The sequence below is a fragment of the Pezoporus flaviventris genome, unplaced genomic scaffold, assembly GCF_033815535.1.
Source record: "Pezoporus flaviventris isolate CSIRO_AGI_PZ_B2104156 unplaced genomic scaffold, CSIRO_AGI_Pfla_v1 ptg000013l, whole genome shotgun sequence".
Taxonomy (NCBI): Eukaryota; Metazoa; Chordata; class Aves; order Psittaciformes; family Psittacidae; genus Pezoporus; species Pezoporus flaviventris.
Genome location: NW_026892561.1, coordinates 3868832 through 3886682, shown reverse-complemented (window position 1 = coordinate 3886682; position 17851 = coordinate 3868832). Strand labels below are relative to the sequence as shown.

General features: G+C 37.7%; 1 protein-coding gene across 1 annotated transcript in view; it reads right to left on the bottom strand.

The window, feature by feature from the left end:
• FAF1 (Fas associated factor 1) overlaps positions 1–17851 on the bottom strand; it is a 169834-nt gene that overhangs the window by 4940 nt on the left and 147043 nt on the right. The window contains exons 16-18 of the mRNA XM_061451261.1: positions 14531–14611; positions 14107–14184; positions 11137–11352 (exon numbers count right to left, since the gene is read on the bottom strand). Coding sequence (XP_061307245.1) covers positions 11137–11352; positions 14107–14184; positions 14531–14611 — 375 coding nt within the window. The remainder of the gene's footprint in view (positions 1–11136; positions 11353–14106; positions 14185–14530; positions 14612–17851) is intronic.

Below are 17851 nucleotides of genomic sequence, written 5' to 3'. Positions count from 1 at the left end.
AAAAGCTACAAAGGCCAGCACAAGTGTCTTCTACATTTGGGAAAGCAAAACAAACCAATCTGAAGAGCCAGCCTAGGCAAAGAAATGATCTTCCAGGCTGTAACCATATGGAAACCTATTATTCACTGGAGTATAATTCAAGCTACATATCCTAGTCTAAACTGTTTGCAAACCTCAAGTACCTTAAATAATAACAACACATGATGTCCCTTCCTCAGGGTCTCCACACTTAGAAGGTTAGCTAAAAGCATTGTGGAGTACCTGCAGCAAAAGGACTGTGCAGCTTTTCACCATCATTTCAGTGTGCTGTTTAATTCACTGAGGGACAGCAGAGTTTGCAAATGTTTACACCATTACCCAATTAACTAACAATATGGCTCCTACATCTGTCAACAAACAAAGCTGTTGTTGCTTTGTTTTAGCTCCTTGGCATTTTCTGTTCATATGGGTCGCCATTGTACTTAATTATCACACCATACCCCTTCTGCAGCTTCTACTTTGTTATTTGTAGTTTGCAAATATGTTGTTTACTGCAAAGAATAGAAGCCTTATTAGTGAACACACCTCCTACCAAAAGAAATGGTTTCTCTTGTATATGTATGAAATATAAGACCTAAGATGCTTTGTAACTTAGTCCTTTAAAACAGAATTAGAAACCAAAGAATGATGTATAATAGAGTACTGAAGAGCTGTAGCCCACAAAGGTGTGTTTAGTGTAGTGCTGTAAGGATTTTTACTGACTTAAATTTCAGTGGATAATTTCATAATTCAAAGTATAAAATACAGGCATATTTGTATCTGTGTACCTTGTTTCAATTACCATTAGGATAAATTCTGGAGTCCACTTCAGTGCTGCCAACCCTTTGCTCTGATGTCACTGCATGGTCCTCTTTTCAAAACAGCCCCACACATTACATAAGTTACATTGTCCCAAACTCCTACACCTTTATTATTTAAAGATATCTTCTATGTTATTAGCAATTGGGCATGAAATCACTTAAGCATGTGTTTATATACCGAATCTGAATTGATCCTGTTGAACTTAATGAGATTACACAGACACCCATGCGGTCAAACCAACACTTTCTTGATAAAGGTTTCAAAATTCACCGCGTTAAGCACTCAGCATTTGTTAAAGGCCTAAACGAAAGCTGAAAGCACAGTGGTTCTCTGTATTTTCAGCTCCTAGAATAACTGTCTTTCTAACAGTTGTATGCAGGCGCTCTAAGAGTCCACTCATACGTCACGTGGTGATACCAACCAGCTGATGAGGTCAATGTATTCTTCAAATATATTGTGTGGTTCTGTTAAGGTAAGCTCTTTAATTATAAAGAAATGTAAAGTAAAACCCCCTAAAGAGACTCTAAGCTGTTCCAAGTTTATCTAGCAAGGAGGGTGGCAGAGGAAGGACACAACGTTCAGATGCTGACAGAGTGTAACTCAACTGACAGCAAAATTAATACTCAAGCTCACAGAATCTGGAATAACATGTATGTGCATTCAGGGCTGTCCCAAAGCCAAAGCAAGGGGCACCCTGGTAGTTTTCACCTTCAGGAAAATGACTTTCTACGCAACCTTTAACACTGCCCTCTCTTCATGGAAGACTCTCTCTAGCAAAATGACCAGAGGTGGTAACAGGACATTGTTTCGGTCAGTGTTAGATCTTGCCATTGAGCTGCAAAATGTTTCAGTTTCACTGAATTAGGTTTAAGTTGGTAAAATGATACTTTTCTTCTAACTATGGATACAAGTTATGCTTTGCTGCACTGGAGTGTAAGACTTCGTCTTTTGAAGAGCTTCGCGATGTGACCAATGCTGGTTTGTGGCACAGGAAATCTATTGTTTCATAGGTATTTGTTGAAATTAATTCTGTGGTAACTATTTCAGCTAAGCACTAGCTAGCTGGTTTGAAGTACTTCAGTGGTACTTTGAATGATTTAAGACTGTGCAAAACCAAGAGATAGTAACATTAACTCGTATTTCTCCTGTAAGAACATAGTAGCTACTTACACTTTATGCTGAATAAATCCCTTTGTTTTTTTCATTACCCAGTAATGAAATACAATACTAGTTGAAACAACATCTTAATACATTTTTATAGCAAAGTCTTTTTCCTTCTAGAATGATTTTTGTATTAGTCATGTCTTCACCTTTGCTGACATATCTGCTCTATTATGCTTTCACATCCTGAGCAGCTGTACTTTTACCATTTCAAAGGTGTGGTTCCTTACCCTCCCTAACTCTGCAGGGAAAAGATAAATACCAAAAAAATGGCTTAATGCCCAGGAAGGTAATTTAAAAATAAAGAATCGAATACACAATTATTATGACACTTACACAAGCAGTAAATATCACACCCTTCACCTTTCTCTACGCCCTAGGACAAGGATCTGATTCCTGAGTAGCACAGCCTCTATACCACTTACACACGCATGAATACATTTAATGAATCTAACGGACAAAGAGTTCTTTTACTCTCTTTCCTAATCCTCCTAAAGTATAAATGCAATAGAAATCACTTAAAGGCACACCTGGTAAAGTACCAGATCTGTTTGAAAAAATATATTTTCAGAATGACACACAAACACAAGTGAAAGTGAATACTTTCTACCTATTGAAATATCTATGGGTTACACAGATAATACGCTCAACTTGAGCAACAAACAAAAGTGGGGTTACTTTATAGAAATACATGCAATTTGATCCGGTTTAGTTGAATAAACTGGGAGATAATTTACATCTGAATTGAAGAAAGCTGTCACAAACAAGGAAAAATATGTCATAGTAAAAGACTTCTAGGCTTGATCTAAGTACAAAGCTTTAATCCAGATGTCACACACTTACTATCTTCTCTGAAGATATTTGATCAAAACAGTATTTTAGATTAAGCAAATATTAAAAATACATTTACTAAGCAAAGTGACAGACGTTGATAAAACAGCAAAATGTGATGCTACAGCCTCTACTTAGAGCGTACTTTTTACTCTAAGAAAAGCTGTGCAGCTCTCCGAGATACCTGAAGTGCCGCCAATCTGCACATAGCGTATATTTTCACTGCCTTAACCTCATTTATATCAGAAAAGAATTTGCTGCATAGATTTTAATCAGTGAAGGCTCATAAACCTTATTTGCATTACTTGTCTTTTTAGCCAGTAAATTAAGATAGCAACCATGTTCTCCTCTGTTCTTCAAAACACTAAGCATAACGACAGGGCAGTGTAAATAGAAGGATAAGACCAAACCCAGTGTTGCTCTATTTGCTTAGTAACACATGGACTACCTGGGTTTTAAAGTTCAACATTATGAATTCATGATTTGACCTGAAAATCTGATTTTTTAATTGGAAAAAAACCCCTTATTTTAAAACAAAGCTTAACCCTCCCCCCCAAACAAACACTAATCGATCGTGCACCAAAACTAAAGAAAAGTCTCAATGTTAACGGTGTTTAAAAAAATACCAGATTTTTACCCAATTCCTATCACTTAACAGTGGATATAGTAAAAGAAATACGTAGCTATAGTTTAACTTTCAAGAAAAGACACTAGGAATTGCTGTATACAGCAGATCCACCTGGGTAGCTGTGAGGTAGGTTCTGTGCTTCTTTTTAGCCCAAGATCAGAAATTTTACTTAGTGACCAGTACTCCCCCAAAATAAAGCCAAAATTCATCCAGTTACAAACATAACTGAATATCTGTTTTGTATTTATTTCTAAGAAGTCATCTCACCAAAAAAAACACTGCAAAAAAGGCTGCACCTTCCTCTGGCCTTTCAAACAGCTCATTTTCAATCACAAAATAATGCATACACTTTCATTTTGGCAGGAGAAGTGAAAACACAGAAGAATTTAAATTAATTAAAGTCTCTTTCAATAGTATGACTTTTGTTGATGTGCTGTTGATGGTGTTAAAGTATTACACAAGTTGCCTTACACACTGAGAGCAAGAAGTCAAAGTTAGCATCCATCAGAGCAGTTACTTTCAGGTACTGAACAAGACAGTGCTGGTCTCCACAGTGCCAACAACTCTGAGACTGGAGGACTTAGACTCCATGGTAGAGGGCTTGGAACTGGATGATCTTTAAGGTCCCTTCCTACCCAAACCATTCTGTGATGATTCTACGACGACTTCAGATGCTGAGGGTAGAGGAAGGTGCTGTAAAGTTCCCCAGAGGTTTTCTGCTTTTCTCCCTTCCTTCTGGTTTGAAATTGTTGATTTACTTAGGAATTCTTTGTGCAATTTCTTGGAGAAAGAGAAGCCAACAGAATACACTGGAATGGGACTTTTCCTGCCAAAGGACCTGTGGGCAGAAGAGCTCCATAACCTGCTCCTTCACATTACTTACTTCCAGTTTTCTTGCTGAGTAGGGAAAAGATTTAAGTACTGGCATTTACAGATGACAGCATTTGTATGTTAAGCATACACTTCTACTGTGCCAAGCAGCAAACCAGTCTATTAATTACTTATGGGCATTGCTGCCAGCATGCTTATATCAAACTAACAATTATTCATGTATTTAATTATTCTAAACTGTGCTAGCTAAAGCAAGATCATGTCACCAGAAATACTGTAACTTTCACTGTGGACACTGATGAAGGGCTGAAGGGAAGCAAACAGCCACATCTGCTGGAAGTTTGAAAACGCGTAACTACATTTAGTGCTCCAAGTGAACTACAAGATCTTTGCTTTGCATACATCCCAAAGGGGAACGGATGTGAACAGAGTCACTCATAGAATGACCCAGCATTGGATTCATGTGCACTTAATTATAACTGCATGGAAAAACAATCCAAAAGGATTTTAACCACAAGTTCAAAGGATTAAGATGTTCAGATGCCACAATGATATCTACAGTATAACATTGTGATTGGTAGATAGGTAAATAGAATAAAAAGCGCGCCTAAGAGCGCTTTGGTGATTCAGTCTGATGTATTACTTATGCAATTACCAAAACAGCAGGAGATCATTAAATTTTCTGGTAACCAGACACAGCATTCTTAGTATCATACTATTACAAAGGCTCTTTATGGGTATTTTATCATTACATTTTCCTCCTACGAGGGGAAAAAAGGTCCATAAAATTAACATTAAGCTTGAATTTCGGGGAAAAAGTATAAAATATCTTAGGCCCAGTTTATGCTGGATAAGGCCATATGCAACAGCAAAGCTCTGTCGCTTAACTAAGGCATCTTCCTGTGAACACTAATGCACCTCCCCTGAAATAAATGTCTTGTAAAATGGGGCAGTGCTGAATAAAAGAACACTTTTGGTCGGAGGGATGTGCCTGGGTGGAATATATTAATCACACGGCTGGCATTAGTCAGTGGGTTAACTAATGAGGATGACTCAACTGAGAGTTCACATACCGCATTGAGTGTTGTGAATGCTTGCTTACTTTAGTGAGTCCTACATAAAACAGCTCATCTGAAATGCACATCTATTTCCTGAAATTGGTTAAACATCCCCCAGATTCAGAGCTGTTGTTAGAGATCAGAAACTATATTGACCTACAGAATGTGATTTTATTTTCTAAAGAATAAGCTTACATTTATGTGATGAGGAAGACATTCCTTCCATCTCCTTCCAATTTCTTTATACACGAAAGGCTCTCATCTTTCTCTTTGGATATCATAGTTACTTATGCAGAGACACTAGCCCTGGAAAGACAGATCAAGTCTGTCTTTCTTGGAAGGAAATACGAAAAATCTGTAATATTTACAGAATTCTTGACTACCAAATGGAAATTATATTTCCACAAAAGTAAACATCACATTCAAGAAGCAAAATCCACTCAATATTCTCTAATAGTCTCTAAAGTAGTGCCATTGATTTCAGTAGGGCAAGAACATCACCTGCTCCCTTTTATATGTGCAGACCAAAAGACTGTGATACTACTCTCTGAGCACCAAACTTATTAACAGCAATCCTAGGGGTTGCAAATGCTTCAGTGTTCTGTCTGCAATGATATGTGGTCCTTTCCTCTTGCACTCGACGTTCATCAGTCCAACTGTTCTACTGTTGCAAGTCATGAGGAAGAACGACCAGAAATCATGCTTCTAAAAGAGGCATGGGAATATGCCACTCTGGTATGGCCAATTTGCTTAAGCAACTTCTTGGTGTCTTAACTAAACTAAACTGCTTGAATAAATAAAACAACATATCCTGAAAAGAGAGGAAAGACGAGGGCAGATAGTATTGACTTAAGGACAGTTGTAAATGACAAGAGGAGGGACATCTAACTTTGTAGGTGGTTATGGCCTTGTGCAAACTAGATCAGAGCTGATAAACACATGCCACCATCAAAGCTGTATTGACCTGTAAAATTCTAAATTATGTGAATTGAAGCAGATGAGAACTATCTCATGTAGTAGGAAATACAAACACCAGTAACTGAAACAACTGGGAAAATTACAGGGATCACATAATAAATTTTTCCTGAACTTATTAAACATTTGAAAACTTTTTTAACATTTCAGAAAAATATTTAATTCATCCAAAATCCTTCTTTGCCATCAGACAGATATTCAAGCTACTTTCCTGATTTATGTGAAGTTACTGAAAGTGCTACAAGGTATAATCATGACACTGCATAAATCCTTTCTCACAGTTAAGATCTTTCTCCCCATCTTTCTTTCTATCAAGAAGATGATTAGAGGAAAGAACGTTAAAAGCCAGAGATGGTCCTGGACATATAATGCTTTCAGGAACTATGAGTTCAAACACTATCTAATGAGTTTAAAAGTAGGTTATGTAGAGTAAGAAGTTTGCACTGAGTGAAATGCAGAACAATCCTTACAAAGAATGGCTTCTGGAACTGATATACAGAATTGCCAAACTACCTGGCATAGTAATATGGAGATCAGGCTCTTAACATTACCTGTCTGAGAACAGAGCATAGTTACCTTTTCAGACCCACGCGTGCTAAATACTCTGCCTACTACATCAGCTGAGTGCTGTAGCTAGTTTACTATCCTGTGGCATTATTTTCACCACTGTGGGCATCAAAGAGGATTACTCTGAGCACAGGAATGATCACATTTGGGTTTGGAGGAATATTTTAATATTTATATAATATTATCTATAAATACATATATTATATACATAATATTTATATAATATATATAATATTAAGAATTGCCTGACTCTAAATTTACTGAAAGGCTGATCATTCCTAATTTAAATTGACATGCAAGTTGAGTTAAATCTCATTTCTGCCCTTTCAAGGGAGACAGATTTTTTGTTTCTGTTTATTTAAACTGCTGTTGAAATTGGTTAATTAAAAGGATTTAAAAAATCTTAATACTCTAAACAGAGCAAACTGGTTCTGAATTATTAAGCAACATTTTAGATGCATTTAAATAACCTTAAGTGACTTAACTGCCACCTGATCCTAAGCTGTGGCTCAGAAAAATAAAATGTGAAATACTGTAGAAGTCTTGGCTTACCAGGGCCTCCAGATACAGTAAATAAAGAGCTTAAGTCTCTAATACCGTGTCTGCAAAAGGCATATTCTCAAATACACAACTAATGCTCCACCTTAAGGAGGAAGGAGCAGAAGAAATGATAGGTTGCAATTTTGATATTTTCCAGAAGAAATTAAGAAATTCAGTCTTTCAAAAATAGTGTTTTGAAAGAGAAAGCATGCCAGGACCATAAAACACTTGCCAACATATCATTAATCCTACTAGGGTGGCTGAAGCCCAGATTGGGTAAATTTGTTCTGCACATTTTTCCTATAGTTTCAGGTAGACCTGATACACTTCACCTTCTTGCCTAAAGTGTGGTTAAATGCCCCCACTCCATCAGACGTTAAGAGAGTATTAGGAAGACTTCTGCAGATCTCCACAGAAGGAAGCAAGGAACTGATCAACTGGGAAGTCTCCCGGATACTGGGAGAACGTGGATCATACAGGTGGCAGATTGAGAGGACTACTGAAATTAGTGTTTGGGAAGGCTTTTAAGAGAAATGAACACAGAAGAAATACTGAATGAGAAGGTTGACTGAGCACACTAATATGCTTAGGGTGAGCTCTTTTTGTTATAGTTAAATGCATTTTGAAGATTAGGGCAATTCTTGGAAGAAAGGGAACTATAATTCTAAAATCAGCACATACATTTGAACAGGTCACACATTTGCTTCCATTAAAGCCTTTGCAGGTGCATTTACGAATAAAACAAAGAACTTATAATACAGCTTTTCACTCAAAAGATGTGCTTGCCAAACATTTTCAAAGTTAGAGGTGCAAGTTACCTCCTGACCCAGGCTCACCTGTGTGATACACATTTGTTGGTATGTTATGTAGTGCTGCTGCCTTGTTTAAGGTACTGAGAGAGGACATGGCTAATATCTAATTTCAGCACTAGTAGAAAGAACAACACAGGCAGTGACAAAGACCCAATAACAAGCCACTGCATGTGCTTAACTGCTTTGGAATGTCACTGCTGCTTTAAAATCTACAAGTAGTGTCTGGAAAAGGTTAATCTGTGTATTTACTCATGTGTACAAGTTTGTATTTACAGTGGGGTTATGATACCAACTTTAAGTTAGCTAAGGATATCTCTGTAAGCAACTGGAACATAGAACTAAGAACTAATGAATTTTCATATACGAAAGACAGAAATACTTCAACAACACTGTATAAGGACTGATGGCTTTGAAAAACAGGGAAAAAATGCTCTAATGAGTTTATTACAAGAGAATGCTGAATTGGTTAAAGAGAATCCACTTGTTTTGGTAAGACAGAAACACTTTTAAGGGGGTGTGTTATGGAATTACAAATGAGGACAGAGATAAAAAATACAGTCTGGAGAAGATATGTTTTCATCCTATTGCAGCAAAAACTCCAGCAAAGTAACTGATATATTCAAACATATTTTTTAAAATATGTTATGTATAAACATGTTTATACATATTTTAAATTTACGCATTTTAAATGCCACTGTTTTCTGGAGCACAGGCATCCTAAGTGCTCTGTTCTTGCTGCACAGATTTCAACGGATGTTTGTGATACAGATCACATAGCAGGAGGGTCTTGACAAATTACACTATATTTTTAAGAGTAGCCTAACGTAATGAATATATACTTTTACCATCTTTCCAAGTCATTCATCAACTATGAAGTCGCACACTTCCAACTTCCCCAAACTGGGGAACACGGCAGATGTCATTTATAGCTCTCAGTGGTTAGCAAAACCCCTGGGGATTATTTTTCATCTGTTGTAGCTCTGGTGGTCACAATGGCAACCAGATTCATACACGACCACTGAGTCAATCGGCATGAATCATTTATGTGACTCCTCATACATGGCATTATTAAGCTGGAATCATAGAAAAAAAGATGACAGGGTCTTTGCTTCCCACGCAACAGACCAACGGCTCTGTATCCTGCTGTTAAATTCTCCTTTCTTTGCCTCAGCATTTTCTCCCTGACAGTTTCACAGACGCACTGAAAATACCAGCCTGATCTAATTTAGTGGCCTTTTTTCTTTTCTGCACCTTTCTTAACTTGTTCTTATATGAGTCATCTGATCAATTTCTGAGTTTGTTACAGGGGACTAAAATTAATAATGATGATGATGTGAACATCATCAGTACAGTGAACATCATCAGTGAACATCATCAGTACAGTGAACATCATCAGTACAGAAACAGTCTAAAGTGCAAACAAATATAAATAGAGTAATATACATGCAGGGGGTTTTATATTAAATATGTACTAAGATAAAAATATGTTACAGTTAAGGAGGTACGACTTCCAGAATATTTAAAATACACAAAAACATTGTTTAGACTGTGAAACATTGTTCTTCTTCTGTCAAATAAACAGAATGATTGGTAATCCTGGAAACAGAGATGACTTCTAGTCCTTGGTTCCACTGGAAATGATATTACATGCGTAAGGAGTAAAGTTAATTAGTGATTAATGAGATTCCTTAAATGCTGCTTTTCAGTCTGACAGATCAGGATTCTCAATTTGAGACAAGGTGGAAGAAAAGCTGCAAGCACTACAATCCTGTTCACAGTTATGCAAAAACCGGTCAGAAATCACATCCACTCTCAAGATTGTATTCTTGCTAAGGACGTTATTTTCTTCCCTTTTGGAGTACATACAAATCAGACGATAAAGCAAGAGGTATCTGTTACAAAATAGTACTGTAAACACACTAATCAGAGCCTTATTCCTAGTGAACCTCCTCCAGGGGCAGTGATGGGAAACAAATGGCAAAACAACCCAACTTACTGAGCTCTTTTGATGAAAAACGGCTTAAACAGTCACATGGAGATGCCTCCAGGAAACAAAACCACATCTGATCCAGAGCTGCCCCCACTTGTTTAATACTGAGGCAGTACGGCCAAAAAACTGCTTTACCCATCTTTGCTTAGCTCTGTTTTGTCACCTCTGTAGTGCCTGTTACCTTTGTCCTTTATACAGGCCCTGGGTAATTGCTGCACAGTTGTATCCCTTTGCTGTAACAATGGCTAAACAAGAAATTAAAGTTAATTTGTAATAGAGCAGAAAACACATGGGTATATTTTCAGAGAAACCGAGTAACTAGTGCATAAATATCTGTTGATAAATCAACAGAATGTAATAGGCATTTGCAAGCAGTATTGATTCTGAAAATGGGTCACAGCAGGTACATCATTCGAATTTTGAGGTAGGAGATACAGATGATTATTTACTGATATTATGTAAAAGGTGAATGAGTAATCTACTAGAACTTACTGATTAGCTCATAACTGCATACTATTGAATCCTGAGCCTTCCTGGTTCATAACATAAAATTGCATCAAAATGGCAAACCAAAGAGATGAGAAGTACCAGCTATTAACAGATGCAAACAGAGTACTAATTTCAATGTGCCTTCCTTCAAAACAGGATATAATCAGTACTGGCTCAGCATATTTGGGCAGTTTTCATTGAATATGGTCCACAATTTGTTTGTTTCAGAAATGGAGAATTTTTTACAGTGTTACTGGAAACAGATTTTGAGACACAATTTTGTATGTAACGTCTGATGGTAGTTGGCAGCACGCTTACTCGTATCTTTTACCTTCTATGCTATAACATACCGGTCCTCTAACATACTGGAGAAAGAAGTAGTGGTATGTATTCCTGAAAGGTACATTTACTCACATCTCTCCTCGGAAAGGTGCCCAGCAGCTTGTACTCCTCCCAAGGATATCCCTTGGAAGCTACAAAATCAAAGACAACCTGCAGCTTGCTGCTGGCCAGGAAACGTCGCTCAAAGAACTCTCCGCTGGGCGTCCGAATACGCAGTTTACTGACAGACTCGGTGCTCTCCTCCTTTGGTTCAGGAGGCAAAGACTGCTCAAGAGAGAGCCTGATAGCCTGAGGAAGGAAAAATAACCATTGAGCTTGCAATGCTATCAATAGAAGGACAGAAAGCTTTTCTTTTTATTTCTTCTAGAACTTCAAGATGTGCCACAGTGCTCCAGAGCCTTTAGACTCAATGACAAAATCATTTTTATTCATTCCTTAATAACAGCCCACCAGACAACTAATTAAAATAAATCCTTCCTTATAACACATATTATTAGGTCTACAGTTAATGCACGATAGGGATAAGTAATTTAATCATTTGGCAGAATGCCTTGGAAAAAATTCGAATGAGAGAATAATTGTCAAGTGGCCAATTGCTTCCTTGAAGGGTATAAATTAAAAGGCAGTAAAAGTATTTCTTTAAATGCACTTATCAAATTGCCTTCCTCTTGCACAGAGTAACTGACTTTTTGCAGCAAAGACAAGACCCTTAGTGGCAGCTCAGAGTTAAAAGAAATATATACAGGAGATTTATTGTAAATAATTTAAACACTGTTAAAAAGACATCATTAAAAATATCATGGAGGTACATTAAGATACATAGTGGACAGATAAAAATAGGAATGGTCAAAGAAGAAAACTGGGAGAACAGAGCCAGAAGCTTTAAGATTTAAAGCAAGCAATTATTATTATTTGCAGGAAGATGGTTCCAAGCACATGCGTGCACAGTTTCTGCAACAATTTGCATGAAATCAGCCTCAAATGTAATGACATTACCTGCCTGAAAATGGCTCTGACTGTCTTCCTGCTAACATTGTGTATGTTGCTGATGTCAGGATTTTAAGGGCAGGAGCCAAGCCTGTCCTCTGCTTCCAGGATCTACTACAACACTAACACCTTGAGCAGGTTATTTCGGTTTTTAATTGATGCCTAGTATTTGATTGCTGAACAAGGTGGGCTTGAATTTGGAGGGTACTGAACACTGTCGGTACTCATGGACAGGCACGGTCATCTGTTAAAAATCAGATCATACTTAAAAAGCAGTCTTGTTACACTATCACCTCACTTGAGGCAGCAGTTAATGAGAATGTCAATGAATGGAATAAACTGCCTGCCCCAAAATACACCTAAAAGACAATTTTCCAACCTGAAGAGGCAGTCAGGTAGGGATTTACCCAGATTTTCTAGGAACTTTCAAGATACACAGTTGCTATTTGTGCCTTTGAAAACCTCCCCAAGGTCATTTAGTAACAGAAACTGATGGAGGATGATCCCATCAAAGAGAAAGAACAGGGCAGAAGCAAGGCTTATGAAGGCTTTTAAATTGTCTACTTCTCACATACAAACCTCTGAGCAAATTATATCTCAGTATAAATATTTATACATAGAACTTGAGTTCATTTTTGCTCATCTACTATGAGATTATGTTTTAAATAGATTCTATTTTAATTTTCTCTCTCTCCATTCTCAACCACCTGCTTACTATCTTTCTGTTTTGACATTTCCCCACAAAGTATAACAACAGATGCTACATTATTTACTGAACCCAATCAATTATATTATAGAAAAATAAACAACAGTAGCTCATTAGAGCTCTTTTCTTTGTGCAAAGAGTGTGTCGCTCCCTAAAGTAACTAGTCTCCAAGGCTTCAACATAAAATGGCAATTTACAATGGATATTCTGTACCAGCAAAGCAACTCAGAAAACAATGACGTGATGGATCACATTAAAAACTCTTGGACCTGAACAAGCAATTTCAGTTTGCTGACAAAAAGATGTTCAGCTCAATAGTCAGATTTTAAATATACAAACTAAACACAAAGCCACTTCTGTAAGTAAACACTGTTGCAGAACAGTTCAGTATAAGTAATCTGTATACTTGAAAATGGGGAGTGTTAGTAAACATTATTGTTAAAATCCCTTTTGTTCTACTAAGCAAACAGATCCTATTATTTTCATCACTGCACTCTACAGTTAAACAGGGAAGCCCAGGTATATTTTGATAACATGGACTAGTCTTGCAACCTTTGTGTAAGAAAACCATTTCCAAAAGGCCAATGGAATGGCTCAGGAGCAGATACAATAAAGCAGAAGTAATTATTGTTTTCTATGCATGAAAAAATACTTAAAAAAAACAAAACCAAACCATCTTATTTAAATCTGACTGTGAGCTGGCTGCTCAAGAGTTCGTTACTGCTCCATGCTACTGCTACTGATTCATGTTTGACTACTATTAACATCACAGAATTCCATCTTACAATTATCCCCGACACAATTCTCACAGTCTAGTTTTATGTATTGCTCCTTCAGTAGTGTTTCAGCTTCCATTCTTGGCTTATACTAATAACAGGAGCTAAATACATCATCAGATACTGCAGGATTAAGAAAGAAGTGGACAGCACCTTTCTCAAACCAGTGAATACTGTTGCTGGACTGAATTTAGTACTTCCTGGGAGAAATGAAAGGGCTCCATGGTATTGTATGTTTAAAGGAGTGCCTGCAGAAATAAAGTTAGAAGTTCCCAAAGATTTCACCAGTTATGGAGCTCGTTTCCTGGATCTCCTATGAGCAGGCCTATCTAATATCTGGCTCTAGTTCAGACCCGGATGATGTAATTGTGACCCAGATGACGGAACAAAAAAGCTATTAAGCAGTGGATGAAAATGATTTAGCTGCACTGTGTTTTATATATGGTAAGAAATTAACTTCTAAAAGTTTTTAAACTTTTAAAATTCACATAAAAGTTATACTTTGAATGAAAGTTGCAATGTCCATAAGGTTTATGAACCCAAACAGTTGTCAGAGAAGGTAAAACCACCTACCTCACGTTCTTCCTCCTGTTCTTTCCGAATTTGTTCCAAGCGAAACTGCTCTGCCATTTCTCTCTCTTGTGCTTCCCTCTAAGAAACAAAGAGCATGTATTACCTCGCTTTCCACAGCTGTGTTTAATGAGCGCTAGCCAAATAAAAGCAAAGAAACTCAACCTTTCTGTAGAAATTGATTATCAGAGGTAAGTCATTCCTTTCCCAACTTCTACTATTATGTGGCCAGGACTGCTTTAGCGGGAAGATGTAGTGAAGTCTACTCCTAGTGACTGTATCCAGTGCCATTTTATAACCTCTAAGGGCAATAATGGCTCCTAGAGCAACCATATCATCTCAAGAGCAGAACGGAAGGCAGGCAGTTCCCTGCACCAGAGCTACTTCACCAGCTGTGGAGAGACCCTGACATTCACCCTGCACACACCTTTGCTCTGTCAGCCTCCAATGATATGCGGTATGCTTCGTCCTGCTCTCTTTTCACATTTTCTCTGGCTTCACGTTCATCCTAAAGTAAAAAAAAAAGAAAAGAAAACAAAATCAGCAAACAGTGGACCAATATGATATACACCTTTACGTTCGGCAGCACTTTTTAATCCCAGTAACTTCAAATTACTTGACTGCTGCTAGGAGGAATGAGTTCAGGGGTGGCACTGCTTTAAAAATTATGATTTACCTAAAGCTATGTTTCAATTGTCATGTAACAGATCTGTGTGCCCAAGCCCTGTCCTGAGGGCTGGACCTGGTACCAAGACTCTTTGCTCTGCCATTTTTATCAGGGCTGTGGCTGGTGCAGCCCCCAGGAATGGTGCAGCCCCAGCCATGCCACTGGAGGGGTATGTGTGGGCTGGTGCTGGGGAGGGTTTCACTCCTGCAGCTGACAATTTGGATGGTCTTGTAATAGGGAAGGACAGACTGTGGTTTAGAGGATGAGGCTGAATTTTAATTTGCTCTCCACTCAGACTAACAGCGAGTAATAGCTTGTCCTGAGAGAGAAGACCTGTTCCCAGATCCTGGTAAAAAAGCCCTCAGGAGGACCCATCCAGGGCTGTGACTGTCAAACATCATTCAGAGGCCTCAATTCACAGTGCTGAATATTACACAATAATGGGAAAGTAGCAAGTACTGCTCTGAAGCATCTCAGATGGACAGATGCAGGCTGCCAAGAAGCGTGTCAGCATGCGAACTTCAAGCCAGCAAACCTAGCAAAGTATCTTATTAATGATCACAGCATGAAGAAATAAAGGTTTACTAAAAGTACATGAAAGACAAAGTGAGGTATCATCCACAGAGTGGAGGATCAAGAAGTGGATATCCCTGAAAGCTGGAATAACTGAACTGGGGTGATGTCTGATAAAGCAAAGTACACAACCAGTAGCTTCATACTCCACCTCTGGAGCCAGAGACAGCGGCTGCTGCCCTAAACGTACTCCTCTTACATCTTATAATCCTCCCAGAGCCCTGCAGAGGCTGCACTGGTCCCTATAAAAATCAGTAAGATTTAGTAGCTGTGAGATTGCTGGTGGGCTCAGCACATTCACCTGTGGTACCAGTAACCATTCACCAGTAACACAGTACTTGCACTGGAGTAATCTATACCCTGGATTTCATAGAAATGAAGGTCTACTACCTACTACTTATTAAAGAATTATATTAATTTTACCATTCATTTCTAAGGTTTATTCCACATAAGGGAATCATAATGTAAAAAGGACAATAACCACCAAATAACTCGTTCCCCTTCTTGGCTTCTCTAGATCTTGATAAGCTTCATGTGCTACGCTCATGGAATATCTTCAACAGTTAACTCAAACCTTATAGCTGAAACTACCCTATCCTAATATTCCATGTCTGAGAAGAGCGTTTTTAATAACAAACAGCTTCAATTTTTATGCTATCAAAAGTATGAGGAAAGCGCCTTGAATACACAAAGGTTTTCCCAACTCTTCTCATAGATGGAATGTAACAGGCAAAGGAAAAAGTTTTGTAGGATCTATACTGGGACTTTCCGCAAGCATACCATAAATTTATCTTAGAATGGTGAGAACCGAAACTATCTTCCCAAATCAGCTTTCTAAAGGAAAAGGACTTCAGGTAATCTGTGAGAGGTTGCAAAAAACATTATTTCAAAGAGAACCTATTTAACTTTCATTTTTGCATCTTCATATATCACACCTAACTTCACACACTGAATTTCAAAGGTCACACAAGTCCAGCTAAAGCCCGAAAGAAAACTGAAAGATCAGATGCAACCATTCCAACTACAGGCTCTTTCCTTCATCATAACATATAGTTTAGTTCACAAAAAAGAACCCCAAACCAACACTCAAAAAGTAAAAATTCAAATGTTAGAAGAATTGTTAAAACGGACTCAGTGTACATACACATTAATCAGAGTTGTGAGAAACTGAGCACTGGCTTTTATTTTTCATTTTACTGTCTAGAAGTTATTAGAAGTTATCCATGATGAGCACAGGATTCATTTACCTACAGAGAGCTGCACTAAAGAACTTCTAAAATAGGTTTAAATGATATAACCTAGATGATAACTGCAAAAAACACTGACGCTATCGATCCTGCAGCTAGAATCAAAACATGAATTCCAAGCATTTAAAAAAAATAAAACATTATTTCCTCCCTATTCATCACAGTTATCATCATCCTAAAAGTGGATTATGAAAAAGACGTCAGGAATGTGAAGAATTACGACGCATGACTGGTCCTCATGGAAATATATGAGCCACATGTAAATGTAAATGACTGTGCCACCGAGCTCTACAATGCATTGAAACATTTACTGAAACTGACTTTAAAACCAAATCTGGAATCCAGATTTCTTTAGGTAAGAAGCAGATGTAATTCTATGAAATGTCTCCTTGAACCTACTTCTGTGTTTTGTTAATACTGGTCGCACTTGACAGGAACCACCTCTATGTAACATTCTCCGGTTCAGAGTTACACCTTGGACAAATTTTAAACATTAGATAAAGCAGTTCTCCTTTTTGGAATGCAGTTTGTTATTTTAGACATCTCTTCCTCTTGAGAAACCATACGAAGTACGAGGATGACTCAAGTTCACCAGTAAGAAAATTCGTAATAGTGACAGGAAGAGCAGAAGAAAATACTATGCAGAGAATCTTTCAATGCGCTAAGAAAAAATACATGAAGAAAAATTAATAATTAATAATTACTTTAAAAAATGTCGTGTTACCCATCAACAAAATTTGAGGTAGCTGAAATCATTCCTGTTAAACCCTATATAAACTGCAGCATCTACTGACCATCACTAAATGTATCTCCACAATACTTTAGCAATGAAGGCAAATTTGCTATCTTCCTTCTTCAAGCAATCAAGTTGTAAGCAGACAATGACTTATCCCAGGTCACCTTAAAAGTCTTCATTAGAAATGGGGGTTACACAGCAGGGACTGAAGGTGGGTGTGAATGTAAACCATCCACATCCCATGGGGTTTATGCAGGAGATGAGGAGGTAATTCTCTTTCGCTCCGTAAAGGGAAAAAGTTGCTGATCTCCCTTTTCCCATTTTGAGGATGTAACAATCAGGAGGACACACTGATTTGATAGAAAGTTTACAGTTAAAAAAAAACCCTGCATTTACCCACAGAATATATTCTTCAGCTTTGAATTAACTTTGCTTTCATGCATACTGCAGATGCAAAGTCACAACAAAAGTAGAAAACACTTACATTCATGAGATAGTTACAATGGACCAGATAAAACCTTAAGT